The 15,440-nt window shown below is 37.4% G+C and overlaps 1 protein-coding gene across 1 annotated transcript in view; it reads right to left on the bottom strand.

Moving 5' to 3' along the window:
• Positions 1 to 15,440, bottom strand: part of LOC121287635 (protein unc-13 homolog A-like) — a 298,606-nt gene that overhangs the window by 240,195 nt on the left and 42,971 nt on the right. Inside the window, exons 6-7 of the mRNA XM_041205568.1 lie at positions 6,722 to 6,944; positions 2,644 to 2,769 (exon numbers count right to left, since the gene is read on the bottom strand). Of these exons, the coding sequence (XP_041061502.1) occupies positions 2,644 to 2,769; positions 6,722 to 6,944 (349 nt within the window). The remainder of the gene's footprint in view (positions 1 to 2,643; positions 2,770 to 6,721; positions 6,945 to 15,440) is intronic.

The following is a 15,440-nucleotide window of genomic DNA, read 5'->3' on the forward strand; positions in this document are numbered from 1 at the left end:
AAAAAGCAGGATGAATCCAACCCAGCCAATTACCACCACAGCAGTCTACTCTCAATCATCAGTAAAGTGATGGAAGGGGTCATCAACAGTGCTATCAAGTGGCACTTGCTTAGCAATAACCTGCTCACTGACGCCAGAGCCGCTCAGCTCCTGACCTCATTACAGCCTTGGTTCAAACATGAACAAAACAGCTGAGCTCCCGAGGTGAGGTGAGAGTGACTGCCCTTGACATCAAGGCAGCATTTGACCGAGTGTGGCATCAAGGAGCCCAAGTAAAACTGGAGTCAATGGGAATCGGGGAAAACTCACCTCTGATTGGAGTCATACCTAGTACAAAGGAAGAAGGTTGTGGTTGTTGGAGGTCAGTCATCTCAGCTCCAGGACATCACTGCAGGAGTTCCTCAAGGTACTGTCCTCCGCCCAACCACCTTCAGCTGCTTCATTAATGACCTTCCTTCCATCATAAGGTCAGAAGTGGGGATGTTCGCTGATGTTTGCATAATGTTCAGCACCATTCGCTACTCCTCAGATGCTGAAGCAGTCCAGGTCCAGATGCAGCAAGACCTGGGAAAAATTCAGGCTTGGACTGACAAGTGACAAATAACATTTGCACCACACAAGTATCAGGTAATGACCATCTCCAATGAGAGAGAATCTAACCATTGCCCTTTGATGTTCAATAGCATTACCTTCACTGAATCTCCCAGTATCAACTTCCTGGGAGTTACCATTGACCAGAAACTGAAATGGACTAGCCATATAAATACTGTGGCTACAAGAGCAGGTCAGGGGCTAGGGATTCTGCGATGAATAACGCACCTCCCTACTCCCGAAAGTCTCTCCATCATCTACAAGACGCAAGTCAGGAGTGTGATGGAATACTCCCCATTTGCCTGGGTGAGTGCAGCTCCCACAACACTCAAGAAACTTGAAACCAGGACAGGTTGATTGATTGGCACCACATCCACAAACATTCACTCCCTCCATCACCGACACACAGTAGCAGCAGTGTGTATCATCTACAAGATGCACTGCAGGAACTCACCAAGGCTCCTTAGACAACACCTTCCAAATCTGCAACCACTACCATCTAGAAGGACAAGGGCAGCAGATAGGTGGGAACGCCACCGCTTGGAAGTTCCCCTCCAAGCCACTCACCATCCTGACTTGGAAGTATATCGCTGTACCTTCACTGTCATCAGGTCAAAATCCTGGAACTCCTTTCCTAACAGCACTGTGGGTGTACCTACACCACATGGACTGCAGCAATTCAAGAAGGTAACTCACCACCACCTTCTCAAGAGCAACTAGGGATGGGTACTAAATGCTGGCCCAGCCAGCAAAACCCACATCCTGTGAATGAATGAAAAAAAAACTTTCCCATTATGAAATCATACACCCTGTTATGCCTTTTAGGTATCAATGGCATGTGGCAAATTACTTTGTTGTATCAAGTTTAAAAGCATTGCTTATTTAAAATAAAAAGAGCTTCTGTGCATTGAGTTTAGGTCTGATACAGGAAAATAAACACTCACCAATACAAAAAAAAATACAAACATTTAATCCTGTAAATTTCATATTTGCTAAGATGAATTTGGGCCAATCAAACTGGCTGCTGTAACAAAAATGTTAGCAAGTGAAAGGCAACTTTTGATCCTCGTCAAATTTTAAATACCAATATAGTAAACCATTTTGGAAAAACAAAGCCCATATAATTTTTAAAACATGGTGAAATGGAACATTAAATTTAGTTGAAAATCAAAAAAACAAAGATGATCTAAAAGTTATCCAAAATTTAAGATCAAAATAGTAGCCATTGTGGTAAATAAGGCAGTTAATGAAATTGTATGGTAACTTGTGATTTCTTTACCAGCTCAAAAGGTATCATTTTGTAATCTGATTTGAGAATTTATTTTTTTAAAATGCAGCTTGATTTAAAACTTGTCTATAATTCATTGTTTAGAATTTACAAAAGAAATCCAACTTACAAATGTTGCATTGAAGACAAGAATACATACGATAAAGGGCAAGAAAAGATGGTTCAACAAGCCTGTCCTATCAAATCATGGTGCCTCCTGTGTGACCCCCACCACTCCCAACCCTGCAGTCCCACAATCTCCTGGGACAGACAATAAAATAGAGAAAGGAATCTTAAATGAATTTAGATAAAAAATAAGAAATTCTTCTCCAACCCCCAAAGGCAATCAAGCAAGCTCCAGAATGCTACTGTAACTGCTGTTGACCTCACAGTGTCCAGGCGTTGATAATGATGTTCAAACTTAAATGGTTAGAGTTAAACAGCAAAATATGATGCTACATTCTTATTGAAATAAATATGTAAACACTTTGTTACAATTTATAGATTAAATTAGATTGATTAATATGAACAAGAAACTGAATATAGTTTGAGTAAATTTACGCACTTATTAAATCTCAATAATATTTGTATTTTGGTCATCCTACGCTGATAAATGTTGTACAATTTCATCTCTGATATTACTTCATTGAAGCCATTGTAAGTCCACAAATACAGAAGAAACATTGAAGCAAGCATGCACACAGCTACGAGACAAGAAGCCACAGCACATTATCGACCACAAATGTCTAGTGTACGAACAATGCAATAGATGCGTTCAAACCCACCTATCCGACAGATCTAGAGACTGCCTACTTTCAAGGGAATACTGACGACTGGTTAGCCTGCTAGAGTCTGACGCAGTCTCTAGGTCACTGCGTCCATTTGTGGCAGAATCTATGCTATCATAACGTCTACCAAAGAAAGTGGAAAGCACAAAGAGGAAGACAGTGAGGGAAAATTTAAATATACCAAAAAGTTACTCTAAACATTTTTTTTATTGCATACCCTACTGAGACAACTGTGCTTTCTGGATCAGGATATCAAATTAAACTTAATATCCAGAGTGGGTTGGGCAAAAGAATGGAAGGTTTGGGGGCCTTGAATCAATAATTCTTTGCTCAACTACCACAGCACTCTGCAGCAAACACACCATAAGGAGGACTGATAGCACCCACAGATGTAGATCTGACTTCTCAGCCCTACTGTTGGGGATGCTTAGCCAAGTGCATTAGGCAAAGTGGATTATTTTGGTTATGGAGGGAGAATGCCAAAAAAAAGTGGTCCAACACCATGACTAATCTAGTTTAAACATCACATTAATTTATCTTTTCTCACTGTGTATTTAAAAATACAGTAGTCTCAGAACACAGTAAGCAATAGTTGCTTCAATTTCTAAAGTTCAACCTCATTCTTTAAGAACTTTTCATAGAAAATCAAATTACATACACAGATTAAAAATATAACAGTCTGCCATATGAAAACTTGTTGCAATATTTCCAGTTTGAAATTGTAAATAAGGTCTTATTGCAGCATATTCCAGTCAATGGGAACAGTTGTTTAAAGGGTATAATTACAGATGCACAATTGAGTCACTGTACAATGCTTGCCAAAAGGGAATGACTAGTAAAAGAGAATGATAAAGATGTTCCCATTAAGAGGTTTGCTTATGTATATCAATATTTTAACAATATACACCATAGATGCAATTTCTACTACAGTATATATGTATGTGTTATCTTTTATCAGATACATTCTACATTTTCCTGTTGTCTTGTATGCTTATAGGTTTTATTTTCTATATATTAAACTGTGTGCACATTCCCCAAAATGCTACCAAAAATACAATGTTATGTACCAAAATATCAGCTAAGCAATGTTGTTGTTCTTGGTTCAAAATGGTCAAAGATGTTGCCCCTTAAATCCTTCCATGCAGTTACCTTCCCTTCATTACCAGAAAAATTACTACGTACTGATCTTCTGCAAAGACAATCCACAATAACACTGCCTCCAGTGCAAAATAACCTATGAAACTGATTAAATTATTTAATAACACATACATTATATACCATACATAATATCAAACAGCAGGGAGTCACCGAAAGAGAAGATTCCATTTTAGAATTTAAAGTGCATTCATAAACCCAGTGTGCACTACAAAAAGAATCATTTGTGGTATATTATATACAATCTCTAATGTGCACATAGTTAAACTCAATTACATTAACAGCTTATATACCAAGTTACCTGCAAGACTAAAATAATTAAAATGGCAAGCTTTTAACCCTTACAAAAATTAAAGTATCCAAACCAAGAAGAAATAGCACAAATATAAATGCAACAGGTGAATTGGTGTATTATTTCACACTGCAAGGACAATATTATTAAAAATATTTTGGAAATGCTTTCAATTTGGCCATACAATTCATGAAACAAAAAAAAAGAACAAATAGAAGCCAATGTAGGCATCGGCTGCTCAAGCCTGTTTCACAATTTAACAAAATCATGGCTGATCTTCTGCCTCAATTCCAATTTCCTTCCAGCTCCCCAAGTCCCTTGATCAGGCTTAAATATATTCAATGATGGAGAATCCACAACACTTTGGGGGTATACAATTCCAAAGATTCACAACCCGCTGAGTGAAGAAATTCATATCTCAGTCCTAAATGATCAGCCCCTCAACCTCCCTCTATCGCCTCCAGTGAATATATATTCTTCCTTAGATATGAAGACCAAAACTGTACAGTATTCCAGCTGTGGTCTCACCAAAGCCCATACAATTGTAGCAAGACTTCCTTATTCTTATTTTTCCAACCTCTTTGCATAAAGGCCAACATGTCATTTGTCTTTTTTGTTGCTTGCTGTATTGCATACTCATTTTCTGTGTCTCTTTTATGAGTACATCCAAGTCTTTCTGGACATAACATTTAAAAGTTTCCTGCCTTTTAAAAATTCTCTGCTTCTCTATTCTTATAATCTATTCTCTATTCTCTATAATCTCACATTTCCCCACATTATACTCAATCTGCCACCTTGATGCCACTCACTTAACCTGTCTATATCTGCAGCCTCTTTGTGTCCTCTTCACAGGTTACATTCACACCTAATTTTGTAATGACAGCAGACTTTGATATATTACTCAATCTCTTCATTTAAGTCATTAACATAGATTGTGAATAGTTGAAGCACTGATTCTTGCTACACTAGTTAAAACCTGCCAACTTGAGACCACAGCTGGAATACTGTACAGTTTTGGTCTTCATATCTAAGGAAGTATATACCCCAAGCTCTATTTCCTGTACACTAACTAATTTTCTTATTCACGTGAAAAATTACCCCCAACTCCATGAGCTTTTACCTTGCGTATTAACCTTTTGTGTAGCACCTTATCAAATTTATTTTGGAAATCCAAGTATACCACTTCGACCGGTTCCTCTTTACCTACCCTGGTGTAGTAATTAAGCAGTTTTCAAGGTGTTTTGAAGTGTCCCACAGGGTTCAGTTCTGACATTATTTCTGTTCACTCCCTCTAGCTGGACGTTTGGAGTGATGCCCAAATTTGCAGAAAGTACTAGGAATAAAATTGACTTGAAACTGAAATGTATATTGTTGGAAATGTTGCTTTTTTAATTATTGATACTCCACAATGTACAAAATACTCAAGTTATGGATTTTCCATTCAACCATGAAAAACGGATGCTTAAAAAGCTATTCTACAATTTTGAAAATTTCATGTATTTCCATGAAAAAAATTGAAACACCAAGTATATATTTAATAATACTGTCCTAATTACATGAATTTAGTGTAAATAATCAATAAGTTGACAGCACACAATGAAAAGCTATACTAAAAATGCTCAAGAATGGCAGAATTTAATGTCCAAGGGAAAAACTAAGTAGGGGCTGTAAAATAACATTTCCATCGCAAACTCCAAATTAACTTACCTTTCTGATTGTAGTGCAGATTAACTTTATTCAGTAATTTATATATAATTTTATTCCAGTTCATGCTAAAAGCAAAATCTCTGGGAATGAAAAATCAGTTTCAAGCACTATTTCACAAATCCATTCCCAATGCTGCTTAGTTGGCTGGCCAGAGGAAGGAAAATATCTTCCTGAAGATGAATTAAACCGAACCAGTTTTCCCTTATTTTTTTTCCTAGGTTGTTGTTAACCAATGAAGCTCATCAACATAATTAGGACATGCAGACTGCATTATCGGTTTACACCAGGATGCATTCATTTAGCCACCGAAGTATGAGGTCATCTCACACCACCGCCAAGCTGCTCACCGTGCCAGGGAACAAAATTACACAAAAGGTAATGAAATATTTGTTCAGTTACTGAAGGTGATTGCGCCAGCTGGAAAGGAAATGTGCATCAGGAAACCACAGATATTTTCAGTTCTGGACAGAAAAAACAACAAAAGTCGCAAACATTATTGTGGCCTTTTTAAATGAAAGGAGCCTAAGCAACAGAACAAAGTAATTAATTACAAATATTATTCACCAATAATTACATCCTGTTATCTAGGTTCCCTTCCCCACACCCCAGTTGGAAGGTAAGCATTTCAAGCCTCTGGTCATGTACAACCAGCAAGCTAAGTTATGAAAGAGGTGCAGGTTAAGTCCCCAATTGTCCTTTCCTCAGAATTACCTCCTTCCTTTATTGAACATACCACAATGAGCCCACTGAGATTAAAGGCTAGCCACAATCTCCTGCCACAGTGAAATATAGCATGCAGCTGTGCACTGACACACACTCCATGAGGTTACCTTATGTTATTGCTGTTAACAATAGTGCAGTCCTACTGAACAATTACTTGTTTTTAAAAATCAAAAAAGAAGTCAACCTAATAAATTGTACCTTATTGGCCTCTGTTGATCTGAATAATCTAGCTCATAACTGTGAATAGAATCAGTGCAAGAATCCCGTGATCCACTCTGTTGATGCCGTGAAGAAATGGAGTACTGATGGACTGATGCATTAGGCTGAGATGTTGTATAATATGGAGGTGGGATGCTGTTGCTAGTTTCACTTCGATAGTCACTGTCTCTGTCATCCACTGCACTGTCAGGATCTTCATTGTCTATAAACAATGACAATCACATTTCCACAATGTTGAAAGTCCAGAATTGTAAAATAAATGCTAGTTTTAAAGTTTTTCTAGGTGCTTTAACATAATCATTTATAATCATACAATTCCTACAGCTTTGCACCCATACTTTACTGTCCATGTACACCAAAAATGTGCATTTATGGAAAGCTAGAAATAATACAAACAGTCGCCTGATTATTATACACAGATTAGCTGCATATCTCAAGCCTTGTTAAAACAGTTGGTTTCAGGTTAAAGGATGTTTCCTGAAAACATCTGTAAATTATAAGTTATATATTCACTCTTTAAAAAAGAAAAATCCTTTTACATGTTCCCTCACTATCTCAGCAGGTTTTGGCACAAGTACTGGAGGGACAATATGGGTAAGACCAGGTTCAACCTCGTGGTTGGTGCTGAGTTATGAAAACAGAACATAATACAATCCTATATAAAAAATAATCTTCCCCCCATCTTTTTTCCTGTCAGTTTCTCTCCTCCCTTCACCCTCATGAAGGCAGGGACTGTTACTTGGGGTACAACACTGTGGGACTGATCATCCTCTAGTACCTGGTTGATTTTCCTCCCCTAGCCCATTGCACAGAGCCCAAAGTTAGTTCCTCACTATTGTCTCAATTGTGATTGGCTAATTCAGCAAACACCACAACTGTGACTCAAATCTTTGTTTGTGCGGCTCAGTTCCACATTGATCACTGGCGTTTCAGCATTACCTTTAACATAGGAACCATCCTAATCTCTGTTTAAAATAAAATAAATGAATATCGGAATTTAATCCGAAATATTATATCAGACAAGCATAATGCGCAGAATTTTAAGGCCCCGTTTCGGTGGGGATGAGGCTGTAAAATGCGGCGAGACATTCTAAACCTCATTGGCTTCAGCAGGAATGTAAAATCCTGCCCAATAAGGTTAATTAAAATTCCATGTATGTGCTACAAAATATATGGAACTACGTAATAACTATGGGTATCCATTTAGTACAGCTGGAACTTCGATTTTAGTAAACAATAATTAAAAGAAAAGTCTAAATAATTGAAAAACTAAGAACAGATCATCATTTGATCTTCAATCTAATATTTACTTAACTTTTCAAATGCATAATCCTGCCCTGGATCATAGGAAAAGGTGTAAGCTTTGCAGCTCATCAAACCCATCCTGCCATTCAGTGAGATCATGGCTAATCTGTACCTTAACACTATCCACCCACTTTGACTCAACATCCTTTTATACCCTTATCCAGCAATTAATTACAAATATTATTCACCAACAATTACATCCTGTTATCGAGGTTCCCTCAGATTTAAAGTTAATGGAGTTAGCATCTACTGCATCTTTAGGAAATAATTCAAAACTTCTAGCACCTTTAGCATGACGAAGTGTTTCCCAACTTCTCTCCTGAATGGCCTGGTTCTGATTTTAAGGTTCTGTCCCCTTGTCTTAAACTACCACATCCAGGGGAAAAAAGCTTTTTTCTATCTGGCTCCACCCTTTGTAAATGGAAGCTCATCCAAATCATTGTTGTGTATGCCTCATACCAAGTCCTGCTCACCCATCACTTCATTGATTTTAAAGTTCTCAGCCTTATTTTCAAATCTCATCAGCCCAATAATCTTCCAAATCTCTGTGCTCCTCTAATTCTGGCCTTTCAGGCAATCTCTGATATTAAATTGCTCCACCATTGGTGGATGTGCCTTCAGCTGCTTAAGTCTTGAGCTCTGGAATTCCCTCCCTAAACATTTCCACCTCTCTGCCCCTCTACCTCCCTCTGCTCTTTTAAGATGCTCCATAAAATCTACCGCTTTGGCTACCTGTCCTAATAATGCCTTATGTGGATTGGTGTTAAGTTTGTTTGATAACAGTCCTGAGAAGCACCTTGGGAGATTTTACTACATTAAGGTGAAATTATAAATGCAAGTTGGTGGCTATCAATTCCTTCCAAAATTCTAAAAACTCAATTAAATAACCTCTTAACCTTTTATACTCCTGGGAATTCAAGTCTAGTTTGTATAATCTCTCCTCACAATCTAACCCTTGGTCAATAAGCATTGCACTCCTTTCAAGGTACAGTAATATAGCAGTTATGTTACTAAACTAATGATCCAGAGGCCTGGACTAACAATCCCAAAATGAGAGTTCAAATTACCACAGTAGTTGTGGAATTTAAATTCAGTTAATTAAATACATTTGGAATAAAAAGCTAATGTCAGTAAATGTGACCATGAAACGATCGGATTGTTGTAAAAACCCAACTGGTTCACTAGTGTGTTTTAGGGAAGGAAATCTGCTGTCTATACCCAGTCTGGCCTAAACCTGACTCCAGATCCACAACAATGTGGTTTACTCTTATCTGTCACCTGAATGCCTGAAAGGCCTAGTGAGCCAAGCAGTTGCATAAAAAAACCATCAAAAACTGTAATACGCACGGACTGCAATGTTTCAAGGTGGTGGTTCACCACAAACTCAAAGGCAATTAGAGATGGACAATAAATAGCAGTGACTTGGACATCCCATGAATGAATGAAAAGAATCAGACTAATGAAATCGGCAGGCACGTGGCAGATGAAATTTAATGTACAGTATAAAAGGATTCATTTTGGTAAGAACGAGGAAAGGCAATATAAACCAAGTGGTACAGTTTTTAAGGATGTGCAGGAACAGGGTCACCGGATATATACAAAAGTCTTTAAAGGTGGCAGAACAAGTCAAAAAGGCTATAAAAAGGCATATGGGATCCTTGATTTTATAATAGAGACAGAGGTAAAAAAGCAAGGAAGATATGCTAAACCTTGATAAGCCCCAGACGAAGAATTGTGGCCAATTCTGGGCACCACACCTTAAGAAAGATGTGAAGGCCTTAGGGAGGGTGCAGAGGAGATTTATTATAATTTACTAGATATAAAAGGCTTCAGTTACATGGATAAACTGGAGAAGGTAGGGCTGTTCTCCTTAGAACAGAGAAACTTAAGGGAAGATTTTCCAGGCGTTAAAATCATAAAGGGCTTTGATACATTAGGAGAAATGGTTTCCAGTGCCAGTATAGTTGATGACCAGTGACGATAACGAATGACACAACGAGTTGTTAAGATTTAGAGCTCACTGTCAGAAAGGGTGGTAATTCAATAATAACTCTCAAAAAAAAGTGGATAAATACTTCAAGGTGGGGGGGGGGCGGGGGGGCAGAAATTGCAGTGTAATGGGGAGGGAGCAGAAGAGTGGAACTGTTTGGATAGCAAGAGTCAGCACAGGCCCAATGGGCTGAATGGCCTCCTTCTATGCTGTACCATTCTATGATTCGATACTCCTTAGCTATACACATCTCTATAATGCAATTATGAAAAATATTCTTATTAGGCAAAACAAATAGTGGTCTGAACTGTAAATATCTGTTTGCACAGTATTCAAGGCTCTATTGGTGATGGATAAAATATATTCGTATCAAAATTCCTGAAGGCAAGTAAAACCAAAATAATTTTAAGCTAAATACTTGGAATGCTCTAACCAAATATTTAATACAATAGCCTATGGAAAATTGACATTTGCAAGTAGCTCCTACATTTAAAAGTTACTGTAGCAGATTTTCTATGATAAAAAATATAAAATACTGCTGAGAACTATTTTACACTGTGGCTGCTCAGCAAGTTATTTCTATGGCAATGCGGTAGTAGGCTGCAGATAAGCATAATTAATTCTCCACATGGCAAATTACAAACATTGGTAATCTTATTATGGAGAGGCACCGAACAGAACCCACATATTTTTCTAAAAGGGAAGTAGGGGAAAATAATTATCCACGGTTGCTTTTGTATATTTTATAGCAGTGAGTCACTGAAAGGCAGAGGTCTGGTAAAGCTAGCATGAAGGCTGTCTAAAGGCACATAAGTGAAGGGAAATAAAAAAGTTCCATGTTTCTAACTCAAATAGTACTGCTTACAATATAGTTAGAGGTTCTGGAACACATTTGGCCATGTTATGTTTCCTTTCCCCTGTTCCTGTGAGGCAGTTCAACCTCCTGCTGAATCATCATGTCATTTTCATCCTCAACACCCTTAATCCTGAGTAGATCCAAGTTGAGACTACCAGATTGGCAGCATAGTTGCACAGCACCACAGGAAGCTAAACTAAGACTTTAAAAAAGCAATCGCTCGTGACATGATTTAAGAGTGGAAAATGATCTTCTACATTTTCCAAGAGTTAGATTAAAAATGAAGATCTTCAGAGGTGAAGGACAATCAACAGATGATTTCATTAACAAAGTCTTCAATAAAAGTTATTAAGAAATTAGTGCAGTCTTGTTTATGCAATGTCTGTAAAGCCTTCCATATTATTTGGGTATTATGCAGCTTCTGCAATAAGAATAAAGTCTAACATCTTAATGTAAATGATCAGCAATATAAAAATAAATCATCTACCAGATTCCACACATCATATTTAAAGTAAATTAAATTTAAAGGCACAATGAATTACCTGCTAAAGACCTGGCTTGCAGAACAGTGTTCTATGTTTGCAGTTCCATTACCAGACAGTCAGGCAATGGATCTGATCAAAATAGTATATTTCAATTAATAGAACAATTCTGATTAATTGGAAAAGGAAATGTTAATAACAAGTTAATAGAATGGTTGTGCTATTTTTGGACACATCTACCCTTCTGGTTATTAAGTTTCACTGCAATTAAATATAAATTAAAATAAATTGTGTTTGTCTGTGTTTATCAGCAATAATACACAAAAAAGCCCTTTTCTTGAAAATCACATAATCTGGTCTATTAACCTCATATTGTATTGTAAAATCTGTAGGTCTGTTACATGATTGTTGTCACTTCACTAACCCAGTGTATACCATCATCTAACCTACATTTGACTGAATCTATAGTCTAATAGAATAGTAAATTTGGAGTCAGCCAGAAGCAATAAATAATTACATACTTTGTTGGTCTCCCCAGCCGAAATAGCTCCAGTTGCCTGTGGGGTAGCAAAGGATAGCAAAGAATTAAAAGAAACTACATCATAATGACAGAACTAAACAGTTAAAGCAAGCAAACTAGAGGTTCCACTGAACATTCACTCAGCACTCAAATATAAAAAAAAATTCATCCAGAATACTTTTTATTTATAACTCTGCAACTGAGTTGTTTAATATAATGCCCTTAAGATGTTAACTTAATGGCTCATTAACATTGAAATGTTAAGGTACATAACAGATGCATAACTGCAATTGCACCTTGTATTTGATATGTGGGTAACTACCTGGCATTTTCCAAAGCATCCTTATCTTAATAATTATGCGCTGGAAGCACAGAGAAAGATGAGAAGATAACTGGGGCAGAAGCAGAAAGGGGCTGCTAAGGGTTGAATGTTAAAGGACCACCCACACCTTCTATGCTTTGCAGGTGCAGTGCTTTGAAATTATTTTTGCTGCTGTATTAAAGATAGCAGAGAATTGTGTTAGTGTCAACATAAACACAAGAATATCAAGTACTAGTAAGTGAAAAGTTAATAAGTAGTAATTAAGGGAAGACACGTATTGCTGATAGAGGAGTTTCCAAGATTTGTCCTATTCTCCCATCTCTAAATTGCTTGACCATTGGGAAGGGGGTGCAGGTGGAAGGCAGGTGGGTGACAGTAGGCTGACAGCACAAACAACCTGCACCTCGCTTGCATAGCACAGACTAAATGGATTAGTTGATCTTTTTCTGTCCTCCTTATTCATATTGTTATTTGTAAATACTTGTTCACTTGGTACTTACATAGATATGGCTGATGAAAAACAATTTGCAGAGCCTGAAGGTGCAGTGTTTTCTGCTTAACAGTAGCATTCAATTCACTTCTGGCAAACAACAGCCTAGAATACACACTCTAGGATATTCCAAGCTTGAATTAACTAAAGCGGTACATACCAGGTAAAACATAATATACAAATGAGGGTCATCCAAGTTCAGGCGTCAACAAAGGAGTAGTAAAAATTTGGCCAGAAGGACAGCTTCATGTCATTCTCAGTTGCTAAGGTCCATTATCCATAAGATTGATACTATTCAGCATGTGCATACTGTATCTGTGCAGTAGACCGTTGTTTGAAACTGCAGTTAACCCTGGAGAGTATGATACCTCCACCTTTATGTAAAGTTGAAATTCCTTAACAGAATTGTTAACCACAACTGTGAGATATCTTGGGAATATCCTGACTGATGCAATAGGGATTTCAAGCTCAAATCTAAGTGAGTTTGTTCACTCTGGATTCATCATGCTAGGGAATTGTCTGAGTGGTACCCTGACACAGGATTTCAATAATCCCCTATGGAGAACACGCGAAGTAAATGCCCAACAGCAGGACTGTGGCAATAGGGAACTTTGTCTCAAAGCATTTCTACATCACTTGTATACCACCTAACACAATCAAATTACCCACACACAGTCAAAAAGCAGGTAGGCCCAGGCAGCCACCATAGTAGAAGACATGGCACCAATAGTTGCAGGACCATTTTATGACACATTGTTTGCCTCTATTCTATCACCCCATCAACAGGGGATATCCACAAGTCAGTCAAGCCATTTTCATTTCTCAATAGAGGATAACTAGATTAGGGAAAAGGGTACAATCTGCACACACAGTTACAAAGTCAAAGCCCTGAAGTGTGCATTGGATTGTGCAGACAGCTCATTTGTACTGGGCCCACGTTTCTGCAGCAGCAGATGCAAACACAATAGTTGTGGTGAGGTGCAGAGTTACAGTGTCCCTTGGGCTTAATCTGTCAATTCATTGGGAATATGATACACCAATACAGGAGCAACTTCTAAGCTTTTATGGAATGGTGCACTTATTTATAAATTCTGTTGGATTTCTCTACTTTGCTGCAGCTGACAACGTTTCACTGTCTTCATTTAAACCTTTGCCTTTGTCTTAATCTTGCTGCATGGTGACTCTTCTTCTGATATCATACAGCACACCAATATCCCTTTGGAAGCCTTATTTAGGCTATTCAGTAAGACCTCTAGACATTTCCAGCCAGCTAAGATCAGCTAAATCCACCCAAACTAAGGATTGTACCGAGAACCAAACAGGTCTAGTAATCATGGTTACTTAATTACTCATTGCATTACCCACTAAGCTATTAGGGTGCTGTTTCAGTGTTTTCAATAGCACAGATCTCTGTAGATGTTCCAAATTACTACGTGCTTTAAACTGTCATAAATTCACCCCACTGAAGAAGAAAATTAAGAATAGCCTTTTGCTTTTCAGTCATTTATGGCCATTTCACCTCAGCCGCTCCATATTTATTTGGTGGTTTTGCAAGAAAATACCTTTTTTAGTACTGTGATTATATTGAATGGCATTTTCACTTGTTCTGTGACCAACAATAATTGTGAAAAATGCTCTTAATTTATGAAAAAGCAGAAGAACATTTAAAAAATAAATGTTTTTTACAGGCACCAAACTTGTTTTTTTCTAGGAACAGTTTTGACTGTTATTTTTACTTTGGGGGATATGATGCCAAACTATCCTAAAAGAAGTTGAATATTTTGAGCAGAAATAAGTCACCACTTTTCACTATGTATTGTTGGATTAAGTAAGTATGTAAACAGTATTATTAACCCATGTAGCTTATATGATATAGAACTAGAATGATTGAGTAGGTTTGACAAAATGTCCTATTAATACAATGTAACAGACTCCATGCAAAGATCAATGAATCAGTTTATATCCAAAGATCAATTTTACACATTTATTTTTACTGTGTAAAGCAGATCTATAATGGGTTACAGGTTAATGGCTGTCTCCTGGTTACTTAAATTGAATGCTATAGTCTGTTGGGACTAATATGTATACAGTTACTACTGTGCGGTTGGTGAAATCAGATGGATTAAGATTTATCCATTTCACTTAGAGTTAAGTCTGGTCAAGAAAATACTGTTATATATTGGTACAATGAAAATTAATGCTGCCTTACTGATGATAGAAAGGAAATTTCTTTTAAAACGACCTTTTTAAAGGTTTTATCTAATTAAGTCACTTTTAATATTACTATTAACATAGGTGAATTCAGCATTGGAATAGGTTTTTTAAAGAAGCTCTCAAAAGCTGAATTCTCTAGGGAATTTTTAACCTTGAGGATCACATTGGTTTGGGTACAACTAGATGGGGGTTAAAACCAGCAAAAATGCAAGCCAACTTCTGTGTTTAACTCAAGAAGATTAGGCTGGTTGCATGAAATCTTCTTGGTCAGTTGCCAATTAAAATATGCTAGTCACTCAATTGGAGTGATATTTCAATTTACTTTTAAATTTAATGGTACGGCCACAGTTGTCAGGGCTTCCCGAAAGGTGTTAATGAAACCAAGGTGAGAATACAAAGGCAGTGAGGGGATGACTCAATTTCATGGAAATACTACAAAGAATATTCATTACTCATGGCCTCTGACCTGCTCTTATAGCCACAGTATATCCAGTTAGGTATCTGGTCAATAATTACCCC

Source organism: Carcharodon carcharias, chromosome 14 (assembly GCF_017639515.1).
Source record: "Carcharodon carcharias isolate sCarCar2 chromosome 14, sCarCar2.pri, whole genome shotgun sequence".
NCBI classification, from domain to species: Eukaryota; Metazoa; Chordata; class Chondrichthyes; order Lamniformes; family Lamnidae; genus Carcharodon; species Carcharodon carcharias.